At 44.0% G+C, this 14,036-nt stretch overlaps 1 protein-coding gene across 1 annotated transcript; it reads right to left on the bottom strand.

Moving 5' to 3' along the window:
• Positions 1-503: 503 nt before the first annotated feature.
• LOC103374939 (desumoylating isopeptidase 2-like) lies at positions 504-13,575 on the bottom strand (the record flags this gene model as incomplete). The annotated part of the gene is made up of 4 exons (XM_008305099.1): positions 504-4,074; positions 7,930-8,071; positions 13,184-13,277; positions 13,503-13,575. Coding segments are annotated over 4 exons (591 nt in total), but the record flags the coding sequence as incomplete, so codon positions are not given.
• Between the last annotated feature and the right edge of the window lie 461 nt (positions 13,576-14,036).

Here is a 14,036-nt window from a genome sequence, read left to right as displayed (position 1 = left end):
AGCTCGAAAGAATAAAAAGAAGGCATCCGATCTTTTTAAAGATGCTGCAATATTTTTTAAATCTACCTGGAAATCAGTGCTACATTTGTTTAAGTACATCTTTCTTTTGCAGAATATAACAATATCTGTGTGTGTGTGTGTGTGTGTGTGTGTGTGTGTGTGTGTGTGTGATGCAGGGAAATTTGGCCCAGTTGGCAGCTCGTTGAGACTAAACACTTTATAATACAAGTGTGCGCACACACTCACACATTCATGCACGGACAGAACAAAAAAAAAAAAACAAAGAGCAGCACAGACTCACAAACAAACATACGGGTTGTAAACAAAAGCTCTTTTCCTTCTGAAAGAGGAGTAGAAAAGTGCACGGCCACAGTGCGCCGTTGAAAAGCTCTACGGAGTGACTACTGCATTAGAAAAAGCGACGCAAACATAAACCGTGGGATAAAAAAAGGATTATATTACAAAGCCTTTTAGAGTCCTGAGTTTATCAAACAAAACCGACAAAAAGGCCAGAGAGTCTTTATATCATAGAAATACAATAAGGATTTAAAAAACATAAACAAGACTTTTTTTTTTTTTTTTTTTTTTAGATTCGACCGTCCTCAGACTTCCATCATTAAATCTTTCCAACACATCCGTGGCTCTCGCTGGGGACAGGACACATTGTACAGCACTCGTGTTGTCGTTAACAGCATGTGTAGAGTTTGAAACGAGGCGCTCGTCGTGTAGGAAAAGCAGCATCTTCTGGTGGAAATACTAGAAAAGACTTGTCTGAGCAAATGATGGTTTCAGTGTCAAGTTTCAAAATGACCCGAATCGACACCAACGTGCGTCGTCCCGAACCGGACACAGATGTGAGGAAAGTGACTCTACTTCATACACCGACTGACATCAGCGGGGATCCGTCCAGTCCGACCACAGCCGTCTACTGCTGGTCACTGGAACACCTGTGGGTTCAGCGCCTTGCTCAAAAGGCACCTCGGCAGCTGCTACTGAGAAAGAAACGTCTAATCTCCAAAGCCCCTTTCAGACACGCGCTGCTTTTCTGTTAATCTGACGGCATCTGAACGTGTTAAAGAAGTTAAACTCTTACTACGTGGTAACCTTTACAGATCGCTTTCACCACTACCATCAACAAACAGGGACGCACAAGATACTCTGAGTCAACTTAGGGGAAGGCTTTGTCCACATTTCAGCACCAATATTGGTCTAAAAATCAAAACAAAGAGCCAAAACCGCTCGTTAACGTTGCCCTAGAATTTCACATCAACTACAAACTGAAATGTCCATTAAAATAAAACTTACTTAATGAGACTCACTGTTCACATCAACAGCAGTTTGTTGCTTTCAGCTGTTTTAGGAGTTTTTCCTGCAGCGTGAGGCAGCAGCAGGATTAAGGACTGACCGATTATCGACCTTCTATCTGGGCCGATACGTCTCTGATTATCATTATTCCTATTAACCGATTATCACCTCCTCTACTTTGGGTCGGATGCAGCTGCTTCTCTCTTTCTGTAGTTACTCTGCGGTTTCTCTACCAGAAACACAACCTGCCAAAACCGAACAAGAACCCTGAACCACTGCTGCAGACAAGGAAACCAACAGCTTTCACAGTGGCTCAGGCTACGCTAGCGGCTAAGTTAGGGGGGCACAGATTACCCCAGAACAGTATCTGTAAAAGAGTAATTGAAAATGCTTTAGGTTAGGTACTCTCATGGGCAATAAAAGTGATGGAAGAGAGAAAGATTAGGAACTCTATGACACACAATCTCAATCGATGGACCCATCAGTGAACAGAGAACGTCACAGCCATCGCTCCAGTTGCTAGAAGCTGCCTTAATTGAACGCCATGTTTGCTGCTATCGAATGCTGTCAAATACAACCCCTCACATCAGCTCAAAATATCGGTTAATGTTCTTCCTTCATGACCAATAATCGGCATTTGCCCTGAAAAACCAGCATCGGTCGATCCCTAATCCACACCAGCGTCGCCAAACTGATGCGCATTTGTGCGATAACTCCATTAATTACTCAATAATAATTATCTCTGGATGTGAGGAAAGTTAAGCGACCTTCTGTCTGAACGCCGTCACTTCAACAGAACGTTTCGTGTCTGAGAAGGGCTGAAGTCACTGCCTGCGCTAAACCAGAACACATCGGAACATTTAACGATACTGGAAACTGCTGCTGCTACTTCATGATCATTAGACTAAAGGCTGAGAAATCATTTGGTTTCATCAAATCTGTGATTCCATGACGGGAGGGAGGACTCGAACAGCTGCTACAGGTTTGACATCAAAGTGGGACTTGGAGGTTACCCGCAACCGAACCCATCCAGGGCGTCTCGTATGGATCGACGATCATGAGGCTGATTGTAGTCGACTTCCAGCCTGCTGTGATAGAAAAATAAAAGAGTCTGAGGTCCTGATGCGCTCACAGCATTTTGAGGCAAAGTGTATGGATTCCTAAATCCAGCCGCTGCTCTCTGGGTTTCAGCAGCCAGACGTCCGGCTCAAACATTTACCAGCCGCACGCCAAGTGATACCAGCGCCAGAACTGTGTGCGTTTAAAACCAGGATGGGGATGCAGAGGTCAGGCTTCCTCTGGTTTCTGTGCAGGATTCAGTTCTCAGACTACGTGGATGTTCGACGCGACAGTAAACGCCGTCTGTCATCGTGTAAATTATGAGCTTTTCAACAAATTGCACTGAAACAGGGATTTTTTTTAACCTTTCAACGGGTTTCATTTGAACTTTAGAGGCCTGGAGACGTAAAGATAAGCAGTATGATGTAAAAAAGGAAATAAGGAATCGATTTGTGCAACTGAACAACCTTTTCTCATGTGTCCTCGTCACCTCGGAAATCCCCTCACACCGCACTCTTCCAGCTAAAGCGAGGGGGAAGAAGAACTTCTCTTTCTTTAGCTCTCGGCTTTCTTCAGTCTCCGCTCAGCTATTTCTGCCACCATTCATGTGAACCAACGATTACCCCATCTCGCTCTGACGCTCCACTTTACATCCGTTGCTTGCCTGCCTTCATGACTCACTACAAACACAAAGCAAATGCAGTAATTTTCAGAACATGTTTAGCTCCAATGTGTGTTTTGATTGTGGCTGTTAGAGCTAAAGGTCGAAGGAGGGAGAGGGACGGTAAACCAGGCACCTGCTAACCGGCCGAACATCCACAACAGCTCGACCTGAATCAGCTTCACCTGACTGAAAATCGGCAACAAGCGGTAGCGTCAAAGCCTCACACGTTCTCCAAACACTTCTGAAAAGAAAACAGAAACATACCCTGATTTGTGCCGGATAAAAAACAATCTTTCTTCCTGTCAACTGACCCAAACTTGTGCATCTTTTTTCAGGATCCCCTCTCTCTGGCTTCCACTTCAACAGGCACCAAATATGAACTAAGCGCTGGTAACATCTGGACGTGGCTGGTAAATCTTAAAGAACGCCGCTGGACAAACACCCAGAAGTTTGGCAGGTAAGTTAGTGAAAGAGGCTTGAGGGGAAATAGTTTGGATTTCGCTCCAGATGGGAGAGATGAAAGTAAGTTTCCTGCCTTTGTCAGCAGCAAGAGCTCCTTTTCCTTTCTGGGAGGAAAAACCCTTCCTCGTTGTCGAGGTTTGGCCGACGTTCTCACCCAGAGCAGGCTCAGCGTCGTGCTCCAGGACAGTCTGACAGGACTTTTGGCTGCAGCTTGGACCTGCTGCAGGTTCTCTGTCACCTGACCGTCTCTGCAACAACAAGTCCAGCCCACAAAGGTTCCCAGCAGACCTTGCAAGCAGCCTCTACCGGCGGGGCTGGTGGTGGCGAGAGTGACGAGGCAAAGACGAGGTGGGGCTGGAGGAGGACGAAGGTGAGCAGGGCGACATGGAGGCCAGGGAGGCTGTGGCGGCGGCGTCCTCGGCCTCCTCCAGCTCTCCTCCTCCGTGCAGCTCCTGGCTCACGCTGGACTGTAAGGCCGCGGGGGTCAGCCACTCTTTGGGCAGGCAGCTCTGGAGGAATGGCACGCAGGAGCTGAAGTAGGCCAGCCGGTTGACCCAGCGAGGGATCTCCCTGCCGCACAGGATCTGAGGAGAGAGCGGGAGAGGAAGAGGAGGGAAAGTGTTGTTATGGTTCAAGACGTAAACAGCGATTCATCAAAACGGCCTTAATCGGCGGAAACAGATGTTTTTCTCTGACATAGATGAATAATAATTCCAGCTCCACGTCGCTGAAGGAAAAAGAATCTGGTGTTTTTACTGTTGGCACCTGGGGTTGGCTGGTTTTAGATGCAATGTTTCACTGAGTAAAAAGGTTTCATTTGGCACAAGAATACTTTATAATATCCTATATGTTGTGTATTTATGTTATTAGGTACGAGTTTTTATTTCTGCACTTTTCAACAAAACCAAAGCTTCACTCAAGTTTTTCCATCCTTCATCACTTCTACCTCCACAGCTTTCTGCTTTTTACTATTTAGAGGCGTGAGAGGACAGACAGGTGGAGCTCTGATAGATCTGCATTTTAAAGAAAGCTCAGGGTTACATTTAAGCCATTTTAAGGCAGGAAGGGATTATTTCTAAGTTGTTTAAATAAAGGGACACACGCACACACACATTTCTTCGCTTAAGTTTTGCAGCAGGAGCACAAAGACAACTCAAAGTGTGACGACAGCAATATCAGTAAAGTTCTATAATATAAAGTAAATGTCCATAAATTCTGGTAATTCTTCTATTTGAAAAATGTTTTTGCGGGACAAACACTAACATGAAATAAGCCTAAATAAAGGTTAAATCAAACGGAGCGTATCTTCTGTCTAAACTTTCTGTTGTCTGTGCTCATTTCATGATCTACAAATTAAATGTTTACTTTCTTTGTTTCTAAGTCAGAGGACATCTGAGTGAAGCTGAAAAGAAAAAGATGTAAGACAATGAATGTGTGGCATTAAAACGCCTCCTGTCTGTCTTTCTCTGCCACTTTTGAGGTCTGTGTTTGATCTGTTGACTTTCTGAATGTACAGCAGTGATTTCTCCATCTGCTACCACCAAGTGCTCATTCATGGGCGGGTCTGGTTGGACCTGGTGGATCTCTCTCTCCTCCCTGAGCTAGCGTGCCGACACAGGCGGCAGCCCAGCCTGCGTGAGGGCCAATTATCATCTCTCAGCATTATCACAGCATTACAGGACAAGAGGCTTCCAAGAAACTCAGTGTTTTCCCCCCTCAGAGGGCTTAATTGTGCTTTTTGATCAGAGCGTTTAGCGAAGCTGCTGACAGGCTGCTTCTTCAGATGCATGAGGAGACAGCGACTGTGGATTTGCTTCTCACCACAAGAATGTCTTGCAAAGCAGCTGCTTTTGCATGTCACACACGCCACCCGCAGCCAACAGATGGTGCGAGATTGTAACGTGTGTTTGCTCTGAACCGACAGGATTCTTGGCCTTTTTCCGTAGATGTTTTGAAAAGTAGAAAATGCAAACGCCTTCCCCGTATTACGACTACACAGCCTCAGCGAGGAGGAGAGGTAGCTCTACGTTCTCCGGCTAATCTATAAAAATCACTCGAGTTGGTGCTTGGCTGACATATGAACACGTGTTTACAGAAATGCCCCTTTACACTCACAACACAAGCTTTCAAATCACCAACCAGCGCTGCTCACGGCAGATAAGCTGGCCTCTTATAGCAGACGCTGAGTACGATTCCAGATAAAAATAACTAGGAGGCAACAGAAGATAAAGAAAAAAGACAGGAAATGGGAGCACAGAGATCTGCTCCTCACACCTGCATTCACTGGTTTGTTTTGGCCACTGGGGAGCAGCACAACAAGCTGCAACAGCTGTGGCGTAGCTTTAATCTCCTCTTTAATCTCTTTTACTACATTTCAGAGTAAGCTTATCTCGTCTTTTTACACACAGTTTCTTTTATGTCTTGTCAAAATGCCTTTTACGTCCAATGTAAAGGATTTGATGCCGTTATAAGCTGTAGGATACAGATATAGATATGTCGCTGCTACATACACAGACTTTGCTTTTCAGCTGGTTGCTCACTTTTGCAGTTTGGTGCTGGGCAGGAAACAGGTGTGATCTGTGAGAGGTGTGTCAGTGAATAAAAACAGTTTAATTGTGGGATGTAAAACCAAAACAAAAAGCTCAAAGACACTCAAATGTTGGGCGATGATTTCATGTGGTTGTAAATTAAAAATACTGATTTGAAGAGCTTCGGGAAGGATGGCAGCTAATAACCGTGTTTCTGTGTAACTGTTAAGACATGGTGGAGCAAACTTAGGCTTGTTTCCGTGAACTGCCCTGGAATGAAAACCGTACGCTGTGTGGTGTCGTCTGAAGGTGGCAGTAGAGGCTACGTTAGGCATGGCTGGAATAAAAACAGTAGAAGAAGCCGGAAACAAAACCTGTTAAAAGGAAGAATAAGAAACAAAATCTTGGCCATCTATAAGAGAAAACGAATAGAAATCTTTCATGTCAGCTGGTATCGGCCATGTTTTACTCTGTCTGGAGGCGAAAACAACAAAAGAAGCAGAAACAGCTGATCAGTAAGTGAGTTAAATGGTAAAAAATGTTTCAATTGCCCATTTCCGAAAGTTTTTAAATTAAAATGCGCCTAAAAACGCAATATGGGAACACGATAAAGCTAACGAGTGAGTTCTCATTTATGTACCACAAAGCAAAACACCAACAAAGTCGAGCCTCCCTGAGCTTCAATATTCAATAAGTCCTTCCTAAAGGCACGTGTTTCAATCACCTGAGAGATTCTAATTGCTCCAAGCCTTTTAAAGAAAAACAAACAGACAACAAAGGGGCAAACTGACCTAGTGAGACTCGACTGCACCACAGTCCTGCGTTCAAATGTCTTTAATTCCTGCGTTTGGTTTCCGTGCTTCCCCCTCCGTCCCTCAGATGAACAACAGATGTGTACAGATAATGGACTTGCATAATGAGACGGAACCAGAGCGCTAACAGGGTACAGTGTGTTGATTTGCTCTTCAAAAAGAGGGACCGGCGTCGGCGTCACACGCATCAAACGGAGAATTAATTGTTACGCTTCATGTCTGAAAGCTGCAGCGACCGTCAACGTGTCCGACCGTCTTCTCCTCGCCGTCGCTCCGAGTCCAACTCCCGTGTTAATGAGGTTACAGTAAACATGAGAATTAAATCCTGAGGGTAGGACTGCTGCTCTATGGCAACTCTGTGTGTGTGTGTGTGTGTGTGTGTGTTTCACTAGATATGTGTTTGTATGTTGGAATATGTGTATGTTGCACTGATGTGATGCAGTTTTGTGTCTATATGTGTGTAATAACTGTGTATTTCTTCTTGTCTGTGGTTTGTACATGTGTGTTTTTATCAGTGTATGTTGTGTGTGTGTTGTACAGCATGTGCATGTGTGTGTGTGTGTGTGTGTGTGTGTGTTTGCCAGCTGGCTCTGCATGTCTGGGCTTGTATCAGTGTCCTAATCCCCATCTCAGCGCTAGATGCTAACTGTAAGACTCCCTACTCATTAGTCACACCAGGATAAGCCGATTGAAACTACACACACACACCAACACACAAACACAAACACACACACAGCCACAGCACAAGCACTCACAACAGGACAGAGGAAATCAAGAAGTAGCGGGAGTTACACTACGTTTAATGGAGTATGCTCATTTTTTTTGCACCTCGAATCAAATAATTTCAGCTAAACGGATCATCTGTGTGTGTGTGTGTGTGTGTGTGTGTGTGTGTGTGTGTGTGTGTGTCTGAACTTGTATTCCTCATGTTATGAGGACATACATCTCCTACATTCTTTTTTGGGGCAAGTCCGCACGTTGTGAGTCATAAAATATAAGGACTTGGTTTAACTCTTCTACCAAAGACAGAAGCTAAAAACGTTTTGGGGAACCAAACGCCGGTCTATGCGATGTGTTCTGATAGGATGTTTGTGCCCACCTCTGACAGCGCTGAGGAGAAATGGTTGCAGTTCTTGTGCATGAGGTGGTAGGCGTTGCCTTTGTACTCCTTCCCCATCTCCTCCACGATCCGCTCCACATCCTCCTCTGTGAAGTCTGTGCTGCCCAGGACTATGGCTTCTCTGCAGAGACAAGTGGAGGTAAAGACGTCAAAGTTATTACTCACTAAGAAAACACCGAAAGAGACGTCTGGGCGTCTCTGTCTCAAAGCTCTTTTGCACAATCAGTGAGCCTCAAGCAACAACTGCTCAACAGAATTGTCTTAAGTGGCACCTACGGGTGATTTAGGATCATTTGTGGCTTTCAGAAATTTTCTCAGACTTTAAAGACACTTTGGAAACAAAATGATTGGTTCGGGACTGACTGTACAAAAGCTGGTGTAATCGTCTGCTGTACAGAGCTGAGGATATATTATCCTCCAATCTATTACATATATATCTGGTGGGGTGTTTACACAGATTTTTATGTAGAAATTCTTCTTTTGACTCCATGTTGACATATTCTGTGAAGTGCCCTCAGATAAAGGATGTGGTCGTCTTATATAATCATTTAAAGGGAGCTGATCGTCTAATGATGAAACCTCATCAACTTACGCCTCATTAAAGAGCCCACATTTGGGTTTTTCCAGTTTAATTTAGTCAAGTGAAGTCAAATATCTTTTATTAAGTGCACTTAAAACAACAGGAGTTGAACCAAAGTGATGCACAAGTAAACAGCAACTTATGAGACATGAGAATCTGAATGAAACCACAATCAAATAAAGAAAAATAAAAGACACAACACAACAAAAGGAGAATTTAGGGTGTCAAGCACTTCTTGGATGTGTTTTATGGCTTTTTCTGCATATAAAAAGTCTGCACACTTTTTATACAGCTTCCTATCTGTCTGAAATGCCACGTTTGTGCAGCCTTATTCTTTCTGTTACTTAATGATGTCATCATGTAACACAGCTGCATTCAGCTAGTTTGAGCAGCATCCTCGTCGTCCACCATTATTTTCTCACTCTTTTCCTATAATAATACATTTGGGGTTATGATAGGTTACTTTCATTGCTTTTGCTGGACCGGCTGACCAATCAGAGCAGACTGGGCTTCTCAGGAAGCGAGACCTTAAAGCAGGGGTGTCCAATCCTGGTCCTCGAGGGCCACAGTCCTGCATGTTTTAGATGTTTCCCTCTTCAAAACACCTGATTCAAGTGATCAGGATCGTTATCAGGCTTCTGCAGAGCTTGATGATGAGCTGATCATTTGAATCAGGTGTGTTGGAAGAGGGAAACATCTAAAACATGCAGGACTGTGGCCCTCGAGGACCAGGATTGGACATCCCTGCCTTAAAGAGACAGGAGCTAAAACATAGCGTTTCAAACAGAAGGACTGCAGCAATATACTGTATGTGAAAAATGGTGCGTTATTTCACCATTAAAGCAAGTAAAGTTATTCTAGTAGAGCCCAAAAATAGAAAATTAGAAATCTGTGTGTGTGCATGATAGGGGCTCTTTAACAGGTTGCATTCGTCAAGTTTAAACAATTCATTTTTGCATTTTACAGACTTTGCCAAATCCGTCAGAGAACAGAAAAACATTAAAGGAATATTATTTTTGCCCTTACATGGTTGGCTCCTACTGTCTCTACTAAAGTGATGGATTTCTGTTATTTATATAAATAATTCTGACTTCTTCCAGACGTGACAAACTGCTTTATGAAGAACAGCAAGATCATTTTACAGCTGCCATCGATCCTCTTTGTCTTTTTGTTTTTTTATCCTTTGGGGACAGTTTAAATGTGTTTAGAGTCGTTACTCATTTCCTGCATTGCTTCACACTTTTACATCACGTCACAAAATACGATGATTTCCGTCTGCTCATCGACGAGGACGTGTCGCCGTGGATGATATGCCGGCATTTTGTCCCAGATGATCCACACTTATGGTCTAGTGGCCTGCATGGAGACAGAAAGTGTGTGTGTGTGTGTGTCTGATAGGCAGAGTCTGCGTAAAGCCACAGGGCAGATCAACTAGAGCAGAAGTAATGCACGGCAGCACAGGAGCTCTGGGTAGACAGACACACTAAACATATTGAACTCGCTGGGTGCTCTACTGTTTCACCGACGCCGATTCAGTTGCAGCGAAAATCTGACAAAACCGCACTGCAGTCGGGCGAAAGAAACGTCTCGCATTTACAGATACATCTACTTATTTTCACCTCTGATTTGACTAAATAACACGCTGAGTTTTTATACAGTTGGCCGCTTGTTCTTTTCCACCTCATCTGCTCATGCGCAGGGAAACAATATCACAAACGCAGCACGATACACTGCCAACTCCAACACACAAACACCACAAGCCTTTAGCCTTTCAAATGACACAAACACAACATTCCAACCTTGGAATCTTATAGCTGCTTGAAAGCTTTACTGTACTGCATTTTATGTGCAAATGTGCATCAAACTGAACTCTTTCATGCTGCAGTTTTTCCCCCTTTAGTCTCCAACGTTTCACATGTCGCTGTCACATGAACACTGAGGAGAAATTACACTTTGTTTCTGCTCCATCCTGTTTTCTCTCACTTTGACTCGGTCCAAGTCAGCGACCGAGAACCACGAGAAAAACACTGTGAAATTATAAAATGTCTGTCACATGCTACCCACGTGTGTTTACTCTGTGTTTTCTCCATGCAGCAGCAGTAACCGGTAGTCCTCTGTGCAGGATACACACAGCAGACCTGGAAATCTCTGGCTTGCATAATAAACAAATTCATGATTCACAAACAAAGTGACCGTTTGTTGATGATAGTTTGACTGTTCCTGTTTGGTTTAGGGAGTATCTTGTGACCCAAACACTGAGACAAGCTTATGGTGCTTGCATCAAGGTGTTGGGTGCATTCAGCAGATCATAACTTAGCTGACTGACTGGATTACTCCGTGTGTTTACGTGCACCAGTTTTACACATGATTACACTGTAGTAACCCGGTCGCTGTAAATCTGTGACACATCCAACTCGTCACTGATCGCACTTACAATCTTATTTTGGAGGCATGTGATGAACAGTTAGATGTTCAGTGGTGGAGCTGAACTTGTTTAGAGGCTGCTTGTCTCAGCTTCAGATGGACTTACAAGCAGATGTCAGATGTAAAAACCTCAGATGCATGACAGGAAATTAGCGATCACTGGCAGAAATCTATGTAATGTCCGACAAAAAATGAGCTTCCTGGGCAAATCAGAATGTGTCACGATTGCTGAGGTGAACGTTAATGCACTGGCTGATGCACAAATAGGTGCCACTACTGATCAATATCGGTAATTATTTCAATCTAGATTTAATATCAATAAGAGGAAAGAAACTTATTTTGTCACAAGATGCTTATTAGCGAGCTTGTCCCCTCAGGTTACGAGTGCAGACTTTGTGGCTCTCTCTGTGTATTCTCAGCAAGATGGTATCTTTTCAAATGGTGGAAAAGGTTTGTTGTGTTCATGTTGTGTTTCCATTTTTGTTGGAACAGGTTATCTACACATCTTGCAGCAGATATCGCTCTGCTGTTTATTCAGCTTTTCCAATAGTTTCCTCGTCTTGTGCAGAGGGCTGACCATCCTGAGTACATGTATGTGAGTTGTTGTTTTTTGTTTTTAAAGATTATTTTTCTGGCGTTTTTGCCTTTATTAGTCAGGACAGTGAGAGAGTGAGACAGGAAAGGGAGGAGAAGAATGGGGAGAGACCCTGCAGCAAACCGTCGCGAGCGAGAGTCGAACCCACGAACGCCGCACCGGGGAACTATAGCCCCTGTTTCTGGGTCGCCCGCTCAACCAGGTGAGCTGCAGGGGCGCCCATGTATGTGAGTTTTTTAATCCTCATTTTGGCCCTACATGGTTCCTACGATACCCTGCTGCAGCCTGATTGGGTGATTGTGCAGATGAAGGCTGATGCAAATAATCCAGTGCACTGGGCTCTCCACAGTTTGCCTACCAAGAGAAGGTGAGTGTAGATACCATCCTCTGCCACCTCCAATAGGCCTACTGTCAAATAAAAAAGCACCATGACATCTTGTTTTTGGACTTCCTCAGTGCTTTCAGCCCGTCTTATTTAGAGAAAAGCTGGCCAGGATGCAGGTGGACCTCCACCTTTTGACCTGGATCACAGATTCCCTCACTAGCTCAGTAAGTCACACTGAGAGCATCTGAGAGGGCAGTGAGCAGCACCAGAACCACTGGGGACTGTGCTTTGCCCTGTTGTCTCTACACAAGTTTTCAGACGACACAGACATTGCGGGGCAGCGGGCATGGCGCCACTCAAACCACCTGCAGCTGAATACGAGTGGATGGTGGTAGACTATTGGAGGACGTATTTCTTTTGGAGACTAAACTGCTGTTGTACCAGTGCACGGTTTCCAGTTTCTTTTCTCTGCTCTAGTGGCTGTCGAGGCAGCATTAAGAAGAGAGATGCTCCGGGCAGGAAGCTGGACTCTGTAAACAGCTTTCTGTCACGAACAATGACGGTCACCTGCTGCACACCACCACAGGAAAACAGTAAGTTCAGTGGTTGTGTTGCAGTCACTGAGCTGCTCAGTGGACGGACTTCAGAGATCCTTTGTCCCCAAAGCTATTAGGCTTTTCAACTCTTCCCAGGAGAGGCGGGGGGGACACCGAGTACTAATGCTCTGCTCTATGTTTCTGCTTTATTTCACTGCAGAGCCTTCGCCCTTCTTGCTGTGTACTCAAAGTCACTTCATTTACTATTGTTCCACTATTGCACAGTCTCCATATGTGTTGTTGACATTTTTAATAACTTGTGCTTCAGGTTAGTAAAGCTGCTTCATACAGGCTAACTCTTATTGTGTGTTTATTGTGAGTCATTTTTTGTAGCTACTGGATGCCGGATAAATAAAATATCATTCTTTTTCTGTCTATTTATTTAGAACAGATCCATTTATCACAATTTACTCATTTGTTAATTACCATTGAGTGTTTTTTTTCCCCATTCTTTAGCTAAGCCCTGGTGGACTTGGCTGTCTCTGTTGCTAGTTCACTGACAACTGAGTCAATTAACTGATAGACTGACAGACTTAGGAGTGACTGAGCTACTGACACACTGATGAACTGACTGCTGAGCTTACTGACTATCAGGCTCTCAATGAAACCAGCTCACGAGTTGTCTGTGCAGTGGGCGACGAGTGTGACAGATGAACGTTGAGGAGACACACCTGTGCTTGTGCATCTCATATAAACACCAAACATCCACTTACTTGAACTTAAAGGTCTCGCCGAGTTCAGTTGCATCACCTGGCGTGATCTCAAAGATCCCTGAGAATGGGTACGGGTGTCCGCCATAGGCAAACTCTGGACACACACACAGAGCAGGAACACATGTTGGAGCAGCTCGTGTTACAAAACAAAAAAGCCTCTCTGTGACATATAACACGTTTATAGACGGATATTTTTGGAGTGAAACACAGTGACGTATGCATTATGTGTTCTGAGCTATAAAAGCAGCATCCTTTCTGAAACAGCACCCTCGGGCGGATGCCCTGACGTGGGTGGTGTCAGATTTCTGGGTAACCTTACCTCTTCCATAGATCTCAATCCCTGAGTGAAAGACTCCTATGCCCAGAGAGCTGGTGAACTCATTGATCCAGTACTGAAGACAGAAAGAGACAAACACAGGGTGAGATACAGCTGCATTTCTCACACTACACAGTTAACACAACTAATAAGGAAATGTGTCTGAAATGGGCCACCACCAATATTCTTAGTGTACATTTATTGAACTTGGAGCTTTTCCAATTTATAAATTTAGTCAATAGAATGTCAAAATAGTGAAAAACAACCATCACAGCTTCACTTGAAATGTTTATTTGTTGCTTATTTTGTCCAACAAGCAGTTCAAAACGCCAACATTTTACCGTATACAAGACAGAAGAGCAGCACATTGTCATATTTCAGCAAATATTGAAGGATTTTACTCGATAAATTATTTATAAAACTTGTTCACAGCAATACATTTTTGGTTGTGTAATCCATTACCTATTTCAGCACTAAAGGAAACCACCACACATATAAGATTCTACTTCTGATACTGTTTATCTGTCTTTGCCTTCA

Source organism: Stegastes partitus, unplaced genomic scaffold, assembly GCF_000690725.1.
Source record: "Stegastes partitus isolate 25-593 unplaced genomic scaffold, Stegastes_partitus-1.0.2 Scaffold2408, whole genome shotgun sequence".
Lineage (NCBI taxonomy): Eukaryota > Metazoa > Chordata > Actinopteri > Pomacentridae > Stegastes > Stegastes partitus.
The sequence above is the reverse complement of the archived record's forward strand: the minus strand, read 5'-3'. Positions and strand labels throughout refer to the sequence as shown.